The sequence below is a fragment of the Pieris brassicae genome, chromosome 2 (genome assembly GCF_905147105.1).
Source record: "Pieris brassicae chromosome 2, ilPieBrab1.1, whole genome shotgun sequence".
Lineage (NCBI taxonomy): Eukaryota > Metazoa > Arthropoda > Insecta > Lepidoptera > Pieridae > Pieris > Pieris brassicae.
In genome coordinates, this window is record NC_059666.1 from 22317698 (window position 1) to 22338823 (window position 21126).

Here is a 21126-nt window from a genome sequence, read left to right on the forward strand (position 1 = left end):
CATTGAGTATGCGTGAATGTGTAACTTTGAGAATGGGTGTATGTATGTTTAGATGCTCGGAGTCACGCATATATTTTCTGAACTGATTTTGCAGTAGATTGCTACATCACACACTGTCTTTTCACTGGTTCTAGTATACAATCTATTGTATAAAAGTCGTCTTTAAATATGACAGGAAGCTTATAAAATACATAACTTTAGTGTAATCGCGATGGCAATATGCACAAAATTACCAATAGTATTTGTTGGTGTTAAAAAGCCGAGGCGGTATAAAGTGAACATTACCTACGAAGTTACAAAAATATAATTTTAAATATACTGTTGGAGAATTGCAAAAGAAATTGTGGAAATAGTCCTATTGAAACTGCTTAAAGTATTACGAAAAAATGTAAATGTTTATAATTAGTCGTCGCTCGTTTTGCAATTCCATTGTCACGATGCCTCGCGTTCACCGCATTATAAAGTGCACTACTATTGGTTAACTTCACACCAGACTCGAATACATAAAGCATATTTTATTATTATTCAAAAACCTATTGTATGATACAAATAATCTGGATATTCCATCCGTTACACATACATTATTTAAATAGTAAGGCATAAGCACCACAATCTTGAGAATCAAAAAGATTAAAAAAAACCGCGTGACCACATAAGGGTTACTACTATCATTAACGCGCTAACCCACGCCTTACATATGAAATGAAATAGGCAGGCCATCTTTGCAAGGTGTAGAGATAAAAGATGGATCGCCGAAGGTGGAAGGTCACTCCAGGAAAGACCAGAAAAGCTATGCGCTGACGAGATCGTGCAGGTCTCTGAGGAGAGGTCGAGGAAGCAAAAAGAAGGTCCAAAAGAAAAGTTCTGGTGGAGGTGTTTACCTAAAAGAGCAGAGCAGAGCACGAAATAATTGAAATATCAACAACTGACATATATATATATATACTAAAACACTCATTTGGTTTGTAAGTTTTATAGTATGGAATTAAAGTGAATAAAGCCACTTAATTATTATTTATTATAAGCAAATAAATATATTTAACAATCAACAAATAAATCTTATTATAATTTAACTACTTGAGGTTAACAGACAACTAAAGATTTTCTTATTTAACAATAAAATCTAGTTTTCTAAACTTTGCAATGAATAAATTCGTATTTTTTACAATTTAAAAACTGCTGTTAAGTTTCATAAGACATTGATATCCGTCATCATCTCAAAGTTCCCAAATTAAGCTGGTTTACTGCCACTGGAAGAAAGGGGCTTTTGTCCTTTTCACTTACCGAATAAATAAACGTCAAAATTGTGTATCAACTTGAGGCAATATTGCCATGAGTAACGTAAAATGTTCATTATTTAACAATTAGAAAGTGTTACTGCAATTGTCAATGGCTCACAATTTTTATGATTGCACATAAAAATGAATGTACATATTTGTTAATCTTAAGAAATACATCCGATCCGATTTAGATATCTTACTATTTCTTGATTAAACTTTATTTTTATTATTATATTGCTTAACTTGCGAGGAAAAAAATGTACAAATTCCAAAGGAATAAGAAAAGTATTATTTCCGAACTCTGCCTATTAACTAACTATTGACTTATACATTATTTTTAGACACATATTATTGACATAATATGTAAAGTTAACGTTTCAAACGAGGCAGAAAAACTTTTTACATTTTTATTACAAGTGCCTTTTGTATACTCTGGGTTCAAACACCCGGCTGTTACTAATACCCAGCATAGGCCGGCAACGCACTCTCGAGCCAACTGGCATTGCGATCCGTGGGTGGCGGTATTACTTAACATCAGATGAGCTTCCTGCCCGTTTGCTGTTATTGTATTGTAATTACTGCAGTTTCTTTACTATTGTCATCTATATATTAACTGTAGTATATGGATTTACGTTTATAGGGCAGAAGCGTGAAAGCGTGACCACCTAGTTTAGTAAATTCAGATTCATTATTGAAACTCACGGCTTGAAACCCTTTCGACTTGAGAATTCACTGCTCCATAGTAGTTGTTAGTATGCTGGCTTCATAACCAAAGTTCAAACGGGCAATAAGTGTTTTGCCTTCGTATTAACATATGTTTAGAAATCTTTTATTCAATGGCAATGCATACACAAACAGTCATGAACAGTAAGCTTCTTAAAGAAGTTAAAAAAAACAGCTTAGGATCAAAAGATTTGCCACAGATACAAATCAAAGTAGACTTTATTTAATGAACTATTTACACAGCTGTCGGGACTATTCTGACTGATCACCTACTTACCTATTAGATTGACAAATAATCATGAAACATATACAAAAATCTGTGGCACGGTCCTAAAAAGGTAGCGCCACTGATAATTATTATTATTAATGGAGTAACAGCCTTTTTGTTGTTTTCTTTTTAATCTTTAGTATTTTAAAGGCGAGCTATGAACGTATATGCAAGCTCTTAAGAAACATTATACATATATGTATATGAACAATGATGTTGGCTAATACTGAAATCTACATACAATATTGAGAAAATAGACATATGAGAAGCATTAACCATATCTCGCTCAATTACGAGGTATTTAACTCGGTTTATTTGAATATTATATATGCGGTAATTGTACAATAATTTTACGGAAGTGAAGGAAGACGTAAAGCAATTACAATTATATAAACTATGAAAGGATAGTTGAGTGCCTTGAGATATAATCTGGATTCTGTATAAAAGGTGAACTCGTCTATTTGTCTGGTTACTTTCGGTTTTTATCGAGTACTAAGTAGGTTACAAGTTCAAGGTTTTTCGTACGGAGTTTACACATATATACGGCCTTTTGACGCTATTCTAAATGCTACTGTGATTATTTGTATATAATTGTCATATAGTATAATCATATACAATTAGGTAAAATCATTATTTTACTTAGGCCTATTAAAAAGGCTCATTTGAAAGTCAAAATTACAAGTTATATGTTTAAAAAATTACCACTTATCTATATAAAATATTAGTTGCCAAAAGGTTTCATATGTACAAGAATGTGCAAACACTCTAGACTGTTTTAAAATAGTTTTTTATAATATTTTGTATACATTGATTTGATAATTGTATGTGAAGACCGTGTACCTAGAACAAATCACTACTATACTAGTGTAAAATAGGGGTAGAGTAAAAAGAGCAGATATTATTATAAATTAACATACATACACTTACCGATCGAAATTGCGATTCTAATTCCATTTAAATTAGATTTTGAAAACTAAGTATTCAGTGCCTACATATTGTATATGTACGTTTTTAAGTGTCCGTTGAGTGAACTGACAAAAGTCAAGTTTTCAAGTCACGTCTACACTAAGAAATAGTCTTTTTTCTAAATATTTTAATTTATTACATTACTGTATATAGTAGTGTTTATTGTTTCTATGTGTATCGTTTTGTATATGATATAAATAGTTACCGCATTGGAGCAATGTGTAATGGTGTTTGGTAAATAAATAAAAAGTCTTCAACAATTCTGGCCCACATAACTAACGTAACCTGCCCAAGAATTGACCTCAAATTCTGAATTTTTTGAACTTTTCGTAAGCATGCAACTTAAAAATGTGCATGTCCCACAATGGGATTTAAATTAATAAATAATTAATGACTTTATTAAGTAATCACGAATGGCGAATGCAATTTCCTTAACGAGTCCCGGAATATCGATTATCGCGTGCATCGAATATCTCGAGATTCGATTACGAGAACGCGCATCGTGTCGTGTCCAATGCCTATAATGTATGGAGTTTCACTTTCGCGTTTTCACTCAGTATTGTTCATATTTGGTATTTAATACGCGTAGTCTTATAAAAGGCTTGGTGACATAATTTGTCTTTTACCTATAAGAATTCCTAAGTTACGTTACAATTGTCCATTTTGACAGGCAATGGAAGACGTCCTGTATCGAAGAAAAGAAAGGATTAAGGAATTTTGAGGAATCCGAAACTTTCTTCTTAGTTCTTCTTCTTATTAGTTCTTATTATTTGTTTTAAGAAAATGTAGTTCGTTTAGTTCCGTAATACAAACTAAACATACATATATTTTAAGGACGTAAGTATGTATCTAATTAATATTCACGGTAAGTTTTGTGTAATTATATAAGACACTATGTCAGCTTAGCTAAGAATATAAAATGTTAATTGGTTTAAATGAAGAATGAAAAGAAAGTAATTTTTTATTCATTTGGGTATTTCGACAAAAGTTATCTTAATTCTTATGTCGGATCGTGGTAATGTAATTACTGAATTTGTTTTCTGTATGTTGGATTAATAAAGGTCAGCTATAGGCTGTGCTACGACTAAATTAACAAGAGTGAGATCCGTTACACACTGGTTATTAATATTTAGAAACGATAAAATTATAGATCAAATCTATATAAGGTTACCGTGAAAAATATAACAAATATTTGTGACGCCATTTTATCGTTTCTCTAATGTAACAGCTCACTCTCGCATTCAAATCAGTAGGTCGATATTGATCCTAATTCGGAACCGGTAATAGATTGCTATTATTACACTAATCTGGGTTATTGGAATTCCAATTTTAATCTGACAAGAGTAGGTTATTCGACTATTTTAGTGACTTCATTAATGGCGCTGGTGTCAGCTGCCATTGTCATTAAATGTCACCGAGCTCGTAAATTTACAACTTCAAAGTCTTGTCAGTTTATAACCGTTAATTTTTATAGGCTATTCGATTTGCCAATATTCAATATTACTAGATCTACAAATGACAGACTACTTATTAGTCTGAAGTAATACTAATTTTATAGTCCTTATTTTTAACATAGGAGCAATGGTGTTATTGTCAGCTGTCATTGTCATTACAATTTAATGAAAGTCAAATTATTTCACAACCGTCAACAGTATTGGTTTATTTTTTCATCATAGTATATAAATTTAAAGATCTAGCAGTATTGACAAATCAAATAAACTACAGATACTAATGCTTAGAAACCCTTAAGACTTTAACGTTGTTAATTTACGGGCGCTGTAATATATAATGATTCTGGCTCCATTGCTCCAACATATGTTAACCATGGTTGTCATACACTATTTATCAAAGTTTAGCTGAACCACTAACACAGTATAAATCAAATGCAAGGTTACATTTGGTATCTCGGAACTTGCTATAATGATAATAGACACTTTTTTGTGAAAACGGAGATCATAGATTAGTAGCTAGGCTTAGCTTACTTGATAGCAACAGTTTATTGACGAAAACCCTACAGCAGCTACAGGTTATAAACTGTCTTTGGTTCGACATACTATCAATTGACGACAGCAAATAAATTTGGGATACATTTTTATATACAACGGAAATATCGAGTTTAATCCTGGAATCTTTGGCACATAGTTAACGTTTCAGTTTGGAATTACATCGAAGAACTTAAAAGTTTGATGGAATCCGTTCGAAGCCGTCATGGTTCATTAATATATGTGTTAACCTATTATATATTAGTAAGTTATTGGATTTATCGCGTGAATGGTTTTTATTTCCGACAATATGACATTCATAAATATTTAACATATTACGTTGGAATGCAGTTTCACCATTTGGTTTGTTTCACACATTCGTTTTATTGAATTATGTAATGTTTGCTTATTTATTAGTATTTATAGCTTAATAACTAATGCCCACGACTGTAGCTGATTCATTTCTACTATAACAGGTTACTGGCTTCGACATGGGCAAAAAAGTCTAAAATAACAATATTAATTGCCTTACGATATAATTAAATGAATTAAGTGTTGAGTACAACACAATAAGCATGTAGATCTAAATGGGCTATTTTTCAATCAATTAATTCAATTAAAATCGATCAACGAAAGCGAAGTTATGAGGTATATAAAGAGAACATAACATACGTTTCGAATCTATCTCTGTTAAGGAGTTTTTTTTAGTAGTCTCGTTCTTTTGGATATGAGAGATTAGACTAGCTCTCTATTAATAAAGTCACTTAGTTTATGCAAATAATCCTTTTTTAATATATGCACATATGAAAATATACACAACGTAATATTCTTTACATAACAGGGCGTCCTAAAAAGGTGGACTTAAGGAAGCAAATGAAGAAAGAAAGCTATGGATAGAGAAACTTGGAAAAAGGTGGAGGAGGCCTTAACCCGTGGAGAGGTTCCGGTCATTGGTACTGAATGGTGTAAGGATATCGAGTAACAAGAAAAAAATGTACATTCGTAATGATTGGAAATATATTTATTATATTATTAAAGTGAGGCGAAATGAAGTTTTTTTATAGAACAAGAGACAAACGGACAGGACGCTCAGCTGATGTTAAGTGATACCGCCCGTGGACTCTCTCAATGTCAGAGGGCACGCGAGTGCGTTGCCGGCCTTTTAAGAATTGATACGCATGTATGTCTGGTATGCCTAATATACAATCAACGCCTTTAGAAAACATTTTTTTCAATACGTACAAATTAATCTTGACCTTGTACAAGGAATGCCAATCCATCACAATCAATTAACTTAAATGAAAGCATAAACAAAATGCGCTTTCAAAATCATACCAAAAACATCCCTATTTTATCGATTTTAAATACTATAATCGCATATATCAAATAACATTATTAGGTGATTGACTCCGATAAATGCCATTGGATCAAGGTCTTGCACGTGTATTTATTTACAATTTATATCATCTTTCTATAAAATTAATTATGTTGTCTAGTCATTTGATATTTGTGTTCGATTTTGGATTTTTATAATAAGTATATAATCTATATAGTATATGCTTTCTTGCGTTATTATTGATATATGTTACGGAACAAGAATTACGTAAACACGGTTTGTGAGTCAAATAATTTTTTTAGTACATTAATGGGTGCCTTTGAGGGCATCGTGGCAATCGTGCTTTATGTTGTTTAAGATCCCCATGGTCCGTAGATACGGTTCGGAAATACCTCTGTCTGGTTCCACAATGAGGTGGTGACGGAGAGATGATACGCTTTGTGGTTGTGGTTCATCTACTTGATACGGATGGAATTTCGCATTCTGCGTCGACATACGGTGATAGAATTCAGCCACTAACCTGAATAATTCTTCAGAGTATTATTATATCCCCATAGCATATGTAGTAGAAAATTCTAAGGAAATTAACATCTTTACGCAAAGCTAAAGGATCATTCACGACTCGTCATTCGTTAGATGCGAATAAACGGGTTTAGCGCTCAAAAACCGCGTTAATAATATTAGTTATACATGATTTTATATTAAACATACTTAATATAGTTACATATATATTAAATTAAAACTTGATAATTTTAGAGGGCTTTCGCAGGTTACGAAGTGGAGTTCGCATCTCAGAAGTAAACATTTAAAAAGTGTTAAGAAAACACTATATAAACACTATTATAAACTTATAATTATTTACACAATTTTAAATTTAAATTTTTTCCGACGTTTCGCGTGCTTTACAGTGTGCGTGGTCACGGTGACTTTAAAACTTTTGATTTAAAATTATAAGTTTATAATAATAATACATAGCTTCAATCTGTTTAAAAAGTGTTTTCTTAATGTGTAAAAGCCATGTTAACAAAAGACAATACTATTTAAAAAGTCTGTTAATCGACCACGTTAAAATATTTATTATTCAATTATGTATAAATAGTTTTTAATTTAGCAAAATTATGTGTTACTAGCCATATATATTATTAACATAATGTTAAATATTTGCATAATATTCGTTGCGATATTTGACAATAAATAAACTTTGCGAAAGAAAAGGGTTATATTAGATAAATAAAAGCAAAGTTACAAAACTTTATGGGGTCGTGTCATCATTAAAAATTATAATTACCTCAATCATTTATGTTAATATTACGGAAGATCATTCTTAAGAGTGATTTATCTTTAAGTAATCTTTTGAACAGGTCAACGAGGAATTTTAACAAAGAAAATGAGGTCAAATATAACAATTAGTGTTGTTTTTTATGTTATTTTTAAATGTATGTTAATTTTCGTATTTTATAAGAGTTTTCTGAATAAAAAATGTATCATTATGCACTATATATAATGTATTATTACACGTAGTCATAATGATAGGAATTCAGTAAAAAATATAATAGATAAATAAAAAAAAAACTAAATTTAGGATAACTACATTGAAAAGTCTTCCACACATATAAGTAAAATTAAATGCAGTTTGTTTGTATTATAACTTCTTTCTTCTTTTAGTGTCTCTTTTTTAGCGGTGACCGTCAGTCTCTTGAAGTCTGTCTTGTCCTATACAGATGCAGCAACATTTCCGCACTCCCTAACGTTGCGAAGCCATGACTTTTTCCTTTTACTAACACGCCATTTATCCAGTCTTTCCTATTATAATTAATTGAAGATATTATATAATTAATGAGAGCGGTCATGGCGCAAGACATGTCCCAGGAACGCTTGTACAGATACTTTCCGTTGTTTAATGTTCTGCATAAGTTTTTTCGACATTCCAACTCGTTTAAGAATCTTCTCGTTAGACACTTACTGGATCCAGCTTAAACGAAGCATGCGATGATCCCACCACATTTTATTACAAACAATGATCAAAACTTATTTATTGAAACAATAATGTATAATTTGTTATTTATAAGTATATATAGGTATACTGAAACCTCACTTCAATATTCTCATTTGTAATAAAACTAATAAACGTTATTATAATATTTTAATTTAATTAAAACTTCAGTCCGACACAATGAAATCAGTGTGAGGTCAAGTTTAATGGATTCAGAGGCCGTGTCACAAAAACACTTTGCAATATAGCGATACTAGTACGCCTCTCTCTTTAATCGGCAGCTGAACGTCGTGGTCAGCAAGGAAGCATCTGAAGGACTACCTGGTTCCACCGGTTTGTGTCCGGCGCTCATGTTTACTAGTAACCCACATATAGTTTAGCGATTAAACGTTATATAACGAACCGAAGTAATACTCCGACGCCAAGTCTTCGTCAACCGCTATCTTCTCCGTATTCTGGGTATCTACTGGCCCGAGAAGATCTTTATCGAGTAACTTTGGCCGCGCTGCTGGAAAGCCCCCTTTAAGCCAGCAGATCAAGTGACAAGAGGAAATGGAAAAGGCGTTCACTTCGTAGAGATTCCAATTATATCCCCAAGCAGGCGCTTGACTGGAATTCGCAAGGAAACCAGAAGCTCAAGCAAATTTGGCGTTGTACAGTTACAGATGAGACAAAGAGAGCCGGAAAGACTTGGAAGGAGTTAAATACGAGGTTCAAGACCGAATGCGATGGAGACCCACTATGGAATAAAACCCAAAAAACCGTTAACAAGTTACATAATTATTTTCAACAAACAAATATTTGTATTTAACTTACGTTGATGGAATTTTGTGAATTATAATTAAAATGTCTATATACTCGTGAATAATTTGTCCTCTCCCACACGTGGTTTATATAACCTTCAAAATAAAACATCTATTTTACAACTAGCGAACTTATTAAAGAAATACTTTTGTTCTTCCGTTTTAAAAAACTGAATGTTGTATTTGGTACTTAAATATGGACTAAATGTCACTTATTTTTGTGGTACTATTATGTAAATTAGCCTCATGAGATCGGTGATCTCCTAAAAGGCCGGTATTGGACTCACAAGCCGTCTAGCATTGCCTATAGAGTGTCCATGTGCGACGGTATCACTTAACAACAGGTGAGCCCCATGCCCTATTGCCCACTATAAATAAAATAAAAAAAGTTTATAATTAACTGAAACATTAACTTAAGGAAATAGATTACAACCCTAATTTGCCGAATCAGTCAAAAACAGGAAAATCTTTGATTACAGTATGAAAATATGTTTAGTGGCTGTTGTGTTAATATATAATTTTGTAGCTACGACTCGTACTCTTCATAATGGTTTATTTATCTCTTGACCCCTCTTGACCTCGCAATGCGTTTAAGGTTAATACACAGTAAATTAAACTACGTTAAAAATAATCCTCTAATTTTTTTAAATGCAGTAAATTTTACTTCAATCATTTAATTCAGAAATTATTTTCGTAAAATTTATTTATTATTAAAAATCATTAAATGTCATTAAGATTACTAGATGAATTCCGGCGCTTATTTTTTTAAATTGAACTGATTGATTATTTGATTAATTTCGTGATGATATTTATTTTATAAATAAAAAAAAACGATCCCTACATTCACCTTAACGTAATTTTTCATTATTTTGTGACCTCAATGCAGCCATCCGTTATGCAAGGATAGTATTAGCTGTGGTATCCCTAAAGTGTACACTAAATACGCTTTTCGCGAGAAAACACCAAATAATTATGAAACGCTAACACCAAATATTCAAATTATAAAAGAAGGTATACTGTATAATACTATAAAAGAAATTTTTGAGGCTCGTCTATCTTAGGATGTAAGGTGTGTAGGGTTCACTCCACCCATATCTCCGACCTAATTTATTCTTGGTTCTATGGGCTACAACGAGCACGCCGAGAATTGTGATATACTTCATATATATATATATATATATTTGTTATATGGCAAGGATACCTTAGCTTCAATGTACCTGATGGGTACGTCAGAAGGCGATCGTCCGCCGTTACTACCATTAGCTATGACTAACCTTCTACAACCTATTGGCCTATTACATAGGCCAACGGAGCTTTTATATTGTCTGTGGAGTGAACTGTTAGCAGATCTATTATTTGTTAATGTAGTAGTTAGTTAATTTCTTGTATTTTTTATTATGTAAAGTCGTTTGTTAGGGCAGAATTGTTTTTAAAATAAATAAATACTAAAACTAGCATGAATGTTTCTGTTACTTTTACTTCCACTACGTGTCGATAATACATGTTTATTATTATCATATTTACGCCCTGAACCATTGTTTCGTCAGATTTCTAAACGTTTCAATCAAAGTAATGGCGCAAACTAAATCGAATATCAGTTCAAGGTCTAACTAAAACTTGCAGCTGGACCACTTTTCTTCTTGAGTCATTTATAAACTATGCAAATCGTTATTGCAATGATCCGGTACATTTAGGAAGTTATGATTAAATAGCTCATGAATGAGCGTCGTGGTCAGCTAAGAAACATCTGGAGCGGACAATCTGGTTCCACCAGTTTCTGTCCAGCACACTTGTTTACTAGTTAAACGTTATGTCCAAACGTACGTAAAAGCGTATAGTTTTGAGGACAATGATTATTTCACTTCATTGGTCCATCTCTCTGATCTTTTGCCTTCTATGTTACCAGTCACGCTCAGTTTCTCCAAGTTCTCATCGTGACTGCGCATTATATGGCTGATATGATATAATTCGTTGTCAGCATATGGTACTGGCGAGTCCGTATACGGAGTTGGGTCAGGATCGATGTATTGGTGCGCTGTTAGTTCACTGTATTCTTAGCAGTCGCCACCAGCGCCTGATACCTTTGAGATGTGCAAAGGTATCAATCCTTTACATTTCAGATATCTTCGCTTACCAGTAAATAATACTTCATCAACTCAAAAATAAGGGAATATGAACTTTGAGAAAATAATTCATCGTATTTGAAGTTGTAGTTTAAAAATAATAATCGACAACAGACCAACCGATAATCGAAGTTTCTTATTTCATTTTCATATCGACTATTAACATATTGATTACAAATCTAAATGAAATTTTAAATAATCAATTATATAATAACGATTCCACCTGAACTAAACAATCAGAACAAATCCAATCACGGGTTCAGTTGTTTTTCTTTAAAATGATAATCGACACAAAGAACCAAAATACGGTTTGGGAAGTTGCACAGATGTTCGATTATTCGATGACTATAGCAAAATACAATTTATACCAAGGTCATATTGCTCGCTGTCGGGACAATACGAAATTATAATTTTCTATAACATTACAAACACTTAATAGATTGTCAAATTGTCTTCGCAACATCACGACTTTATTGCTTGTATTTCAACACAATGAATAATAAAAATAATGATAAGATTACAAATATAATGATTCCCTATAGATAAACTTATTATTTTAAGTATAGGTTTTGGAATTTACTGTCTATCAAATAAGTTTAGTAAACTGTTTATGCATCTAACTTTACGCCTACAAAATTAATGTCAGCTCCCGAATGACAAATCCAAATGCAATTTTGATAAATGAGAGCCATAGCGCTAATCTCGGCTGTGAAACTACCAAACTAAAACAGTTTTTTATAGAACAAACGGTTAGAAGGCTCACTTGTTATGTCCTGTACTACTCTCAATGCCAGAGGGCTCACGAGTGCGTTGCCAAAACTCTTCTTATATCATCAACTTTCTCAGTGGATTTGCTTATTGAGATACATCTCTTTCCGCCAAAATGTATTTACTTCAAGACGAAAAGAGACAGTTGAATCCGCTTTTGTTTCAATGCCATTACAACATCTTGCAATATTGAACGTTAATGAAATGCAAGGATAAACTTATAAAATCCATTCGTGCAGAAGTGAGATAAACCCTTGCATGGTTACTTTTATCAGTTGCAACACGGCATTGTTTCGCAACATAGTTCCGACATTCCTCTTATGACATTTGGATGATTGTATGACAATGAGATTTCATTTGTCACTTTGATCGAAGCATCGAATACGTATAAAATTGGTAATCGTACATTTAATGCGATAATAAAATGGCTATATCGTAAATTTTATGACGTTTTGTAAAGCTCTTACAAATAAATACGGACAATTACTTTCGCTGAATTTAATTTTTGCGTACACAATCTCGAAGGAAGAGAAATCTTCATTATATACAAATATTTTCTTCATATATATTGCATCTGTGATCTATATTAGTAAATCAGTGAAAGAATAATCCTTATTCAGACGCATATTATTGATAAAATTAAATAAACTCGATGGATCATCAATCTATTGTTATATCAGACTCGGGCTTGTTTGACTTTTTTGGGCAAAAGCTTGCCAAACTTCCGGCTTCGTAAATACAACTGACATAAATTATATATATTTTATAATTATAACAATTATGCTAAATGTACTTACATGAGATATTGGTCGTTGCGTGAATCAAAACTGTTTATGCACTAATATATAATAATAAATACTGTTTAATAATAAAGCATCTTGTTGCTGCTTAATTTTAGAAAGTATTAGTTTGAATCGAAAATATATTTTTGTTTCGAATAGTTAATTCTTCATTCAATGGCACACCTCACAATGGCCGAATAAACAGTCCGTAAAGGGTGGGGATAATATTTTGCATCGTTATTAAACGAGCGAAATATTTTAAATAACCTAGATTCTACATAGAATAGACTTTGAATTTGCATGATTGAAATAGTGGGTGTCAAGGTTAAACTAGTTCTAGTACAGACTTTGTGTGGGATAAATATAAATAGGTAAGCAGTTATTATAGTTATCCATATAGCTTGTTATTTTCTATGGCTTTGTGAAGCCTAGAGAGAAAGTCAGGGTTTACTGAGAGTCGTGCGATAGGTGAAACTTCTGACAGGATACTCTGAGGCCCTAGTGGTATTTTTTTACATTAACAACTCGGACCTAGTGGTTAATGTCAAAAAGTCGCTGCCAACTAGCTTAATAAGGTCTTTAATTAACAGCCTTGCCTCTAAACTAAACAGCGCTGTTTAACTAGCGGCCTGAATGATATTCAGCTAATTGATAAAACTGCTAGGCAAATGACATGGATCGATGATAGTTTTCGAGTCATACTCGAATAAAACTCTTCAAACTGTTAATATAACGTCGGCAAACCAGTAACTTTGATGGTTACAAGTTTAATGAAAAGCAACAGGTACAATGGAAGAAGGTGGTGAGAATAATAATGTCAATTCAGCTGTGACTGAATGAAGCAAATTTCATTTTTAAAGAAATATTTTTTATCTCGTATGTTTCATCTCTTTTATATCTGCCACATGGTCACACTATCTTACGATTTGGCTTTAGCCATTAGCGAGACAGTTTATTAAATAACAAACGCGATGGCTGAATATTTTTCAGGCCGCTAGTTAAACGGCTCTGTTTAGTTAAAAGGCCAGGCTGTTAAATGAACGGATTATTAAGTTAGTTGGCTGCGACATACACATCAACACTTAATGCATTCAGAACGTGGTTCTATTGATGGTAGTCGCAGGTTGTAAATGTCGCTACAGCTCTATATGAAGGAAATATTTCTAAGAAAATTATGAAATATAGTGAGATTGCCTTATGTAAAGGTAGGAATTAGTACAAATTAACAAATGTGTGATGTAGGCCAATTAACAACTTTGCAATCGTAAAGATGTTTCAAATTCAATTAATAGTTTATTAATGAGGTGTAATGTAATGTATTTTTTTTTTCATAATAGTACTATCTACTTGCCTTTGTTTCCAGGAACTCTTTTCTTAGGATATAATGTTAAGTGTTAATTATTTAATCCTATTCATCTAAAGTCTCCAATGTGCGTGTGAAACATATTCGTTTCCTATATATCTTTAAAACTATTTTTGTTTCGCTGTGAATCAAATTAACTTTCAAAATCTTATATTTTACGTGTATAAAACAAACCATTTGTCGTTGAAAGATATTGTCATAACATATTAGATCGAGGACATGTGTCGGAAGCCTTGGAAAATATTATTATATTGTTTTGAATAAAGAATAATTCGGGGCTTACACAAAGTCGCGTAAAAGGTTTGCCTATCAATCAACATTATGACAGTGTAACTTTCATTATAAGCTAAAAAACACAGAATTCGATTTTATAGTACACTTTCGATTCCACTTTCACTCGCGAGGGCATTGACCTCATACCCTTGGAGGACACCATGAGAGCCTTTAACTCAAAGTTTTACGACTTCATACATTTCTTGTTCGTAATAAAATGTTATATGTACGTCGTAAAATGTATTGAAATACATGAACTTACATTTTGCAATAATTACGGATCGATATAATTTTAGGGCCCATGAAAAGTAATGTATACAAGCAAAGATCAAAGATACGTCGATTATCATATTAATAATACATTATCATCTACCTTCAGGGCTCAGTGCTTAAGATATGTGATAAAACTTACCGTTTTCGAGAAAAACTTGAAAAACTTGAAAATTTTTGACCTTTGAACCCGATTAACTTTTGTAGCACACATATGATCGATGGGGATTTTTAAAACTTTATTTGTAATGGAAAACCCCACCTGTCCACCAATTTGTGGCTCTCTGGGAATTTTTGTTATTTTAAATGTCTATTTTGACCGGACTATAGTTGAATCTTGTTCATATCGCTCACATGCCACTTCTTTAATAAATAAACAGTATGTAACTTGAGGCTCAAATCTGTGTATAAGACCGTTAGGTTATGTATTGACCTAATCAAGCTTGACAGTTTTTGTGTATATAAATGTGTGTCATTATGATTACCGTAGGAATACCTTACCTGACTACAATCATTGCAGTATTGATCTTAATTTATGCATACAACGTAGTCTTATAATATCGTTAACTCAAATAAACGATTTTTTTAATTTTATTTATTAAGAAGATTTACAGTTAACTAACTAAATTAGTTAAGGCACACTTTAGTTAACTTATGATACAATATTTCTTACACTAATGATTTCAAGATTGTCCTTGTATATGTCATTATTTACATTTATATCATTTAGAAAATAAGTTCTATATGAATTAATGTGTACCCAGTGTACCTTTAACACTGTAATGCAATATGCTATTTCGTCGAGCGAGGAAAGCACCTTTTAATTGTTGTTAAAACGTATCGTACGTCGTAAAAACTGAATATTTATGTGTTTGTAATAAAAGTTTGTCTTATAAACAATTAGAATGTATGTTTAGTACTCACGGTATACGTGTCATATAGTAGACATACGATAGTTAAGATAAGAATCAAAACATTGGAAATTTGGAAGTCCTAATAAAATGTTTTAAAGTAATTGCGCAATTTCAATAAAATAATTAGCAATAAGCCATAAACATATTTTATATAATCATTGCATAACCGCGATAATTGTATTGCTTTCTCTGAATTATTGCGGCGAATAAATATGTTGACATAGAAAGGTGATAGGGAAAAACGTGATTTATCTTTGTCGAGTTCACCTGTTAAGCGGTCACGGTTATAACATACTGATGTAATACCTAATCATAGTTTTCAGTACTATGTGTAAGTCGAAAAGCTAGGTCTCGGCGAAACAAATATGTATCGTGATTGTAGAATCAATAGTATGCTGTTTTTACATATTTAATAATATATTTTTTAATTACAATATACGTTATTTCAGTAAATTTGTTTATATACGTAACACGAGACAATCATCTCAATTTTGATGACATGGAATTGAAGCACTATACATGCTATTATTTAGTTCTTAAATTTTTATATTTATTTTAAATGCCTAGTCATATTACGCCACTACATGTGTAACCGATTTCAAAAATGCCGAAGTAGGTGGTTATCAATTCGATGTGTAATTGTTATAATATATATGATAACATAGTACACGCTTAAACGCTTGAAATAAATGTTATATGGAAAATATTTCCAGATGAAGAAAGATCCGAATTTGGCTATTTTTTGCATCATTTGTATCTGCATCGATTTGTTCAAATAGCGCTGACGTTTGCGATCCCCGCTTCAATTATGTATTTTGTATTATGTATTGCAGCATAAACGTATTCCATAACGTTAAACGTAAAAACTATATCAAACCAGGATGTGTTTTTTTATCTAATATTAGTGCAGTATCCAATAATAGGATCTCTTGAAGAGTAAAAGCCAGCTCCAACAAGGGGTCCTTGAATAAAAATATTGCTAGTTTTGTATAAAAGTAGGAATGTGTGTCTTTTGTAAATATTATTATTTCAAGGAATAAATAAGGCTTAATTATTGTTAAGTGAATAATTAAGGCATGTTGATGGATGAGCAAAATTTCTTTAGAGATCTATTATTTTTCTTCTTGTTATTAATAAGTTTTCTAACTCGTAACTAAACCAACATGAATATAATCTTAGTATTCTGTTTTATAGAGCAGGGGCAAACGAGCAGCTGATGTTAATTGATACCGCCCATGGACACTCTCAATGACAGAGAACTCGCGAGTGCGGTGCCAATAGAGACAACAAGAAAAGAGCTTATCTTTTAAGTATTGGTCCGCTCTTTTCTTGGTGTCTAAATCGAATCGGTTTGGAAATACTTCAGTCAGAGACTTTTTTAAAGAGGTTTCTTTAAGAAGAAACTTCTTTAAAAAAACGGTCAGTTGTGGAACGATGGTCGAGGTGAAACGGGTGTAATTTTGTATTCCACCACGACGTCCGATGAAACTCAGCTGCAGGTATTAGAAATAAATTAGTTTTTTTTAATGTATTACATTGGACGTACATGCAAACAAACGGGCAAGAGGCTCACCTGATGTTAAGTGATACCGCCGCCCATGGACACTCTCAATGCCAGAGGGCTCGCGAGTGCGTTGCCGGCCTTTTAAGAATTTGTACACTCTTTTCTTGAAGGACCCTAAGTCGAATTAGTTCTTTTTATTATAATAAACTATACAAAAAGATTTAGACCATTCATCTTTTGGATATCAGAACAGTTATTACTGTTTATGTAATGTCTGGCAATACATAAAGCTTTCATTTACGTAATTTTTAATAATAGTGAATTTAGGGTCAACATACAGCAGTGAGAAACGCAATCGGAGTTTTACAGCTTATCCGATGTGAAAATTGACGGCCATTAATTTTATATGACAAGTGATGGATGTAATGTTAAGTATTGTAATAAAAGGGTTCATCGCTTATTTAGCGCGGTCCCAATATTTTATAACGGTCAAGAGCCGCCCACAGTTGTGAAATTCTTTACAGTCATTTTAAAACATAATTGCGATCTTATATCAGTGGCGCTACCACTCTTTGTGGGATCAGATTGCAATTGCTTTTTTTATTATTATCCTCCTTTTATAGTAAGTATTTATTCGTGCTTGAAATTAGGATTTTTGAGAATAGGATTTGACATATTTTTACGTCTGAATCTTACAATAAACATGATGGATGGCAAGTTGTTATATTCACGTACGAGATAGTGTTCATTGAGCAGTTAAAAGAAGAAATTGGTGCATATCTGGGGTTTAAATACACGAACACTATTTAGTAGTCACACGCTTTACTACTCATACCGTAACTGTATATTATAATAGATTTATTATATACAATAATATATATATATAGTAATAATATAACAAATATTACATTTTATTTTTTAATTATATTATTTGATGCTTGGTGTTGATACATGGCGAAGGTATAGCTCGGGTGACCCGAGTTCAATTCTCGGCGAAACAATATGGTTTTACATCGATAGAATCAAAATGTATAAGAGGAAAGTACATGCCCCAACCATTGGTAATGTAATTGTAATTTGTAAAACTTGCTTTGAACCTAGATATGAAGAAACTCTTCCGAAGTGAGTAGTTCCGTTCTATAACGACAATTCATACAATGCTGTTGAAAATTCGAGCAGTGAGCATTTACCTTGGCTTCCATTGTTGCTTACCGGTTAGACAATTAAGCAACATTAGGATTGAGGAGCCTTGGATAGTGAAAACTTCAATATGCGTAATTTGTTAACTACATTGTTTTATTGTTTAGGCCGTTATAGTTGTTGAACTCTTAACGGGTTTGTGAAATGATAACGTTTATTGTTACTAATTTATTATTTAAAATCATTAATCAGCTAGCTATACGAAGCCAGGCATCGTTTAAGCTTACAGATTAGAAGTATAGTCTACTAAATAAAATTTCCTAAATACGTCTATTAAACGAAAAATAACAATATATATCACTATTAAGATTCATACTTATACAATGAGGAAAAGTTTGTGACGTTGTAAGGAGCCACATTATTTGTAAGAGACATATATATTGTAATCCTAAAAAATTTAAAGATTTTTTGTCATATTATCGAAGTCGAAAAAAACAGTTGAACGACGTTTCTTACGAATTCTGGTTATATGTTGAAGAAGTTTATATGCTTCACCGAGTCTATCTGTATGTCTGTTCGCGATAAACAATGCACGGAATTTATTGTGGTTTTTACCAATATCAATGATTCGATAATATTTGTCGTTTGCGCTGTCGGGATGGGTTGCTTCTTGCTAGTTGTTTAAAAAAGATTTTTAGACTGCAGTCCTCTCATCCATTAACTAACATGTATGTCTATAAAATTGGTTTATGAAAGAAATATTATATTCTGTATACTTCATAGGCCTCCTACAACTTACGATCCGTCTCAGTATATACCTAACACAAAGTTGTTTATATCTGTCGTTTAAATTGTATAGATAAAATAAAAATTTCAATATTGTGATTATTTTTTTTATAACATTTGGTAGTTAAAATTATCTTAAGCGCTTAAACTAATCGAACTAAAGCCTCACAGTAGGTCATTGTCATTGGCGAGTGCCAATTACGGATTTCGTTCGCGTGAAAATTAACTACGAGCGTAATTGTTGCCAATTCAACCCTTGCGACATTTTTGTGTAATTATTTTGTACTATTCAAAGGGCGATTGGACAACGTATTGCTTTTAAATATTTATTTAATTGATGAATCATTATTGTATGTAAACTAAATATTACAAATTAAAATTAAAATATTTTTTGGATAAATTTCGCGGAGTAAATGAGTGAATGCCAATGTGTAGGTCTTTTTATAAATTATAATTATTATTCGTTAAAGTAAGAAAAATCTGCATAAGTTAAATAAACTTATTTAGGAGTATATATAAAATATTAACAGAGGATATGTTCATCCATTTAAAATTTATACATATTATAAACAATTTTTTTTCAACAATTCGGTTCCTAGAAAAGTACATTTCCTGTGATTCTTACCAGTTCTCCAACGATTATAAGTCTAGAAAAATACGCACCATTTTCACCCCTCTGCACCGGAACAGCCGTGACTAACGTAATAAGAAGACACGCGGAGACAATCCTGACACTGACACTCATGTTGTAACTATACTATTTACATTTGCATCAAGCAACGTGCAGCAACGGAGGCCTGTCAACAACTGGGGGTTGAGTAAGCAAGCGCCGACTTTCTATCAGTACAGACGCAATATACCACCGCGGTTGCGGCAAAGATAACGTTTCATTGCGATGGAATTATTTAATTTGCCATCATAGGAGCAAATAATTATTATTAATAAATGTTTTTAAACAATTATTAGAAAATATTTTAACGTACACATAGGCAATGTTATTTTATTTATAAATACTTTTTTTTTAATATTATGGCAATAGTTTTGACTTTATGCCAGTTTCAAGTAAAATGTTGGGGAAAATACACGCGAGAAAAAGATATATACATTTATAGAAAAAACGCGGGAAACATGAACCAAGTTTCCCGCGCTTTTTTCTATAAATATTTTTTGGCACACATATAGATTTAAGCGGCGGTTCAGGTGGGATCGTGGCCAATTGTCTGTCCAATTAATTTCAAATAGCATCGTATCGTAGTATCTTTATTATCGTATTTTAATTATTTAAAAAAAAAATTGTTCACTTATCTTCTGCCTCGTAATTATATATAGGTATATAATATATTAATTGTGATTCATTAAACCTAAGATTGGTTTTGTTTATGTATTCGCTTCTTGTACTTTTCGAAGCTGCCTGGAAGAAATAGCTTGTTAGCGATAAGGCCGCGCGTTGCCTAATAACTTATGTAACCTACTTAGTTTTACGTACATTTGTACGTTTTTGTAGTATTTACCGAAGTGTTAATAAATAAAAATATCTATATTTTTTTTCGTTTGGCTTGCCGAAAATAGATTGCTTGGTAGCTATAAGTGTTCCTATTGTAAGCAAATTGATTTGTTCTTGTAAGCATTGAATACTTACCTACATTTATTTTTATAAAAAGTAAAATAAGAGTTCATGTTGGTTTTATTGCCTTTAGCGATATTTCAGACAATTATTTTTATTTTTTTTATATAAAAGGGGCAAACGGTCAGGCGTCTCACCTGATGTTAAATGAGGTCAATAGTCACTCTCAATACCGAGTTCTTAGTTGTAAGTCGCGATTGTGTTGCCGGCCTTTTAAATTCGAATAAA

At 32.2% G+C, this 21126-nt stretch overlaps 1 protein-coding gene across 1 annotated transcript in view; it reads right to left on the reverse strand.

Annotated features, from left to right (window-relative positions):
• The window catches only part of LOC123720101, a 45831-nt gene extending 25750 nt beyond the window's left edge, over positions 1-20081 (reverse strand). The window contains exon 1 of the mRNA XM_045676591.1: positions 19938-20081. Coding sequence (XP_045532547.1) covers positions 19938-20019 — 82 coding nt within the window. The 5' untranslated portion in view covers positions 20020-20081. The remainder of the gene's footprint in view (positions 1-19937) is intronic.
• Between the last annotated feature and the right edge of the window lie 1045 nt (positions 20082-21126).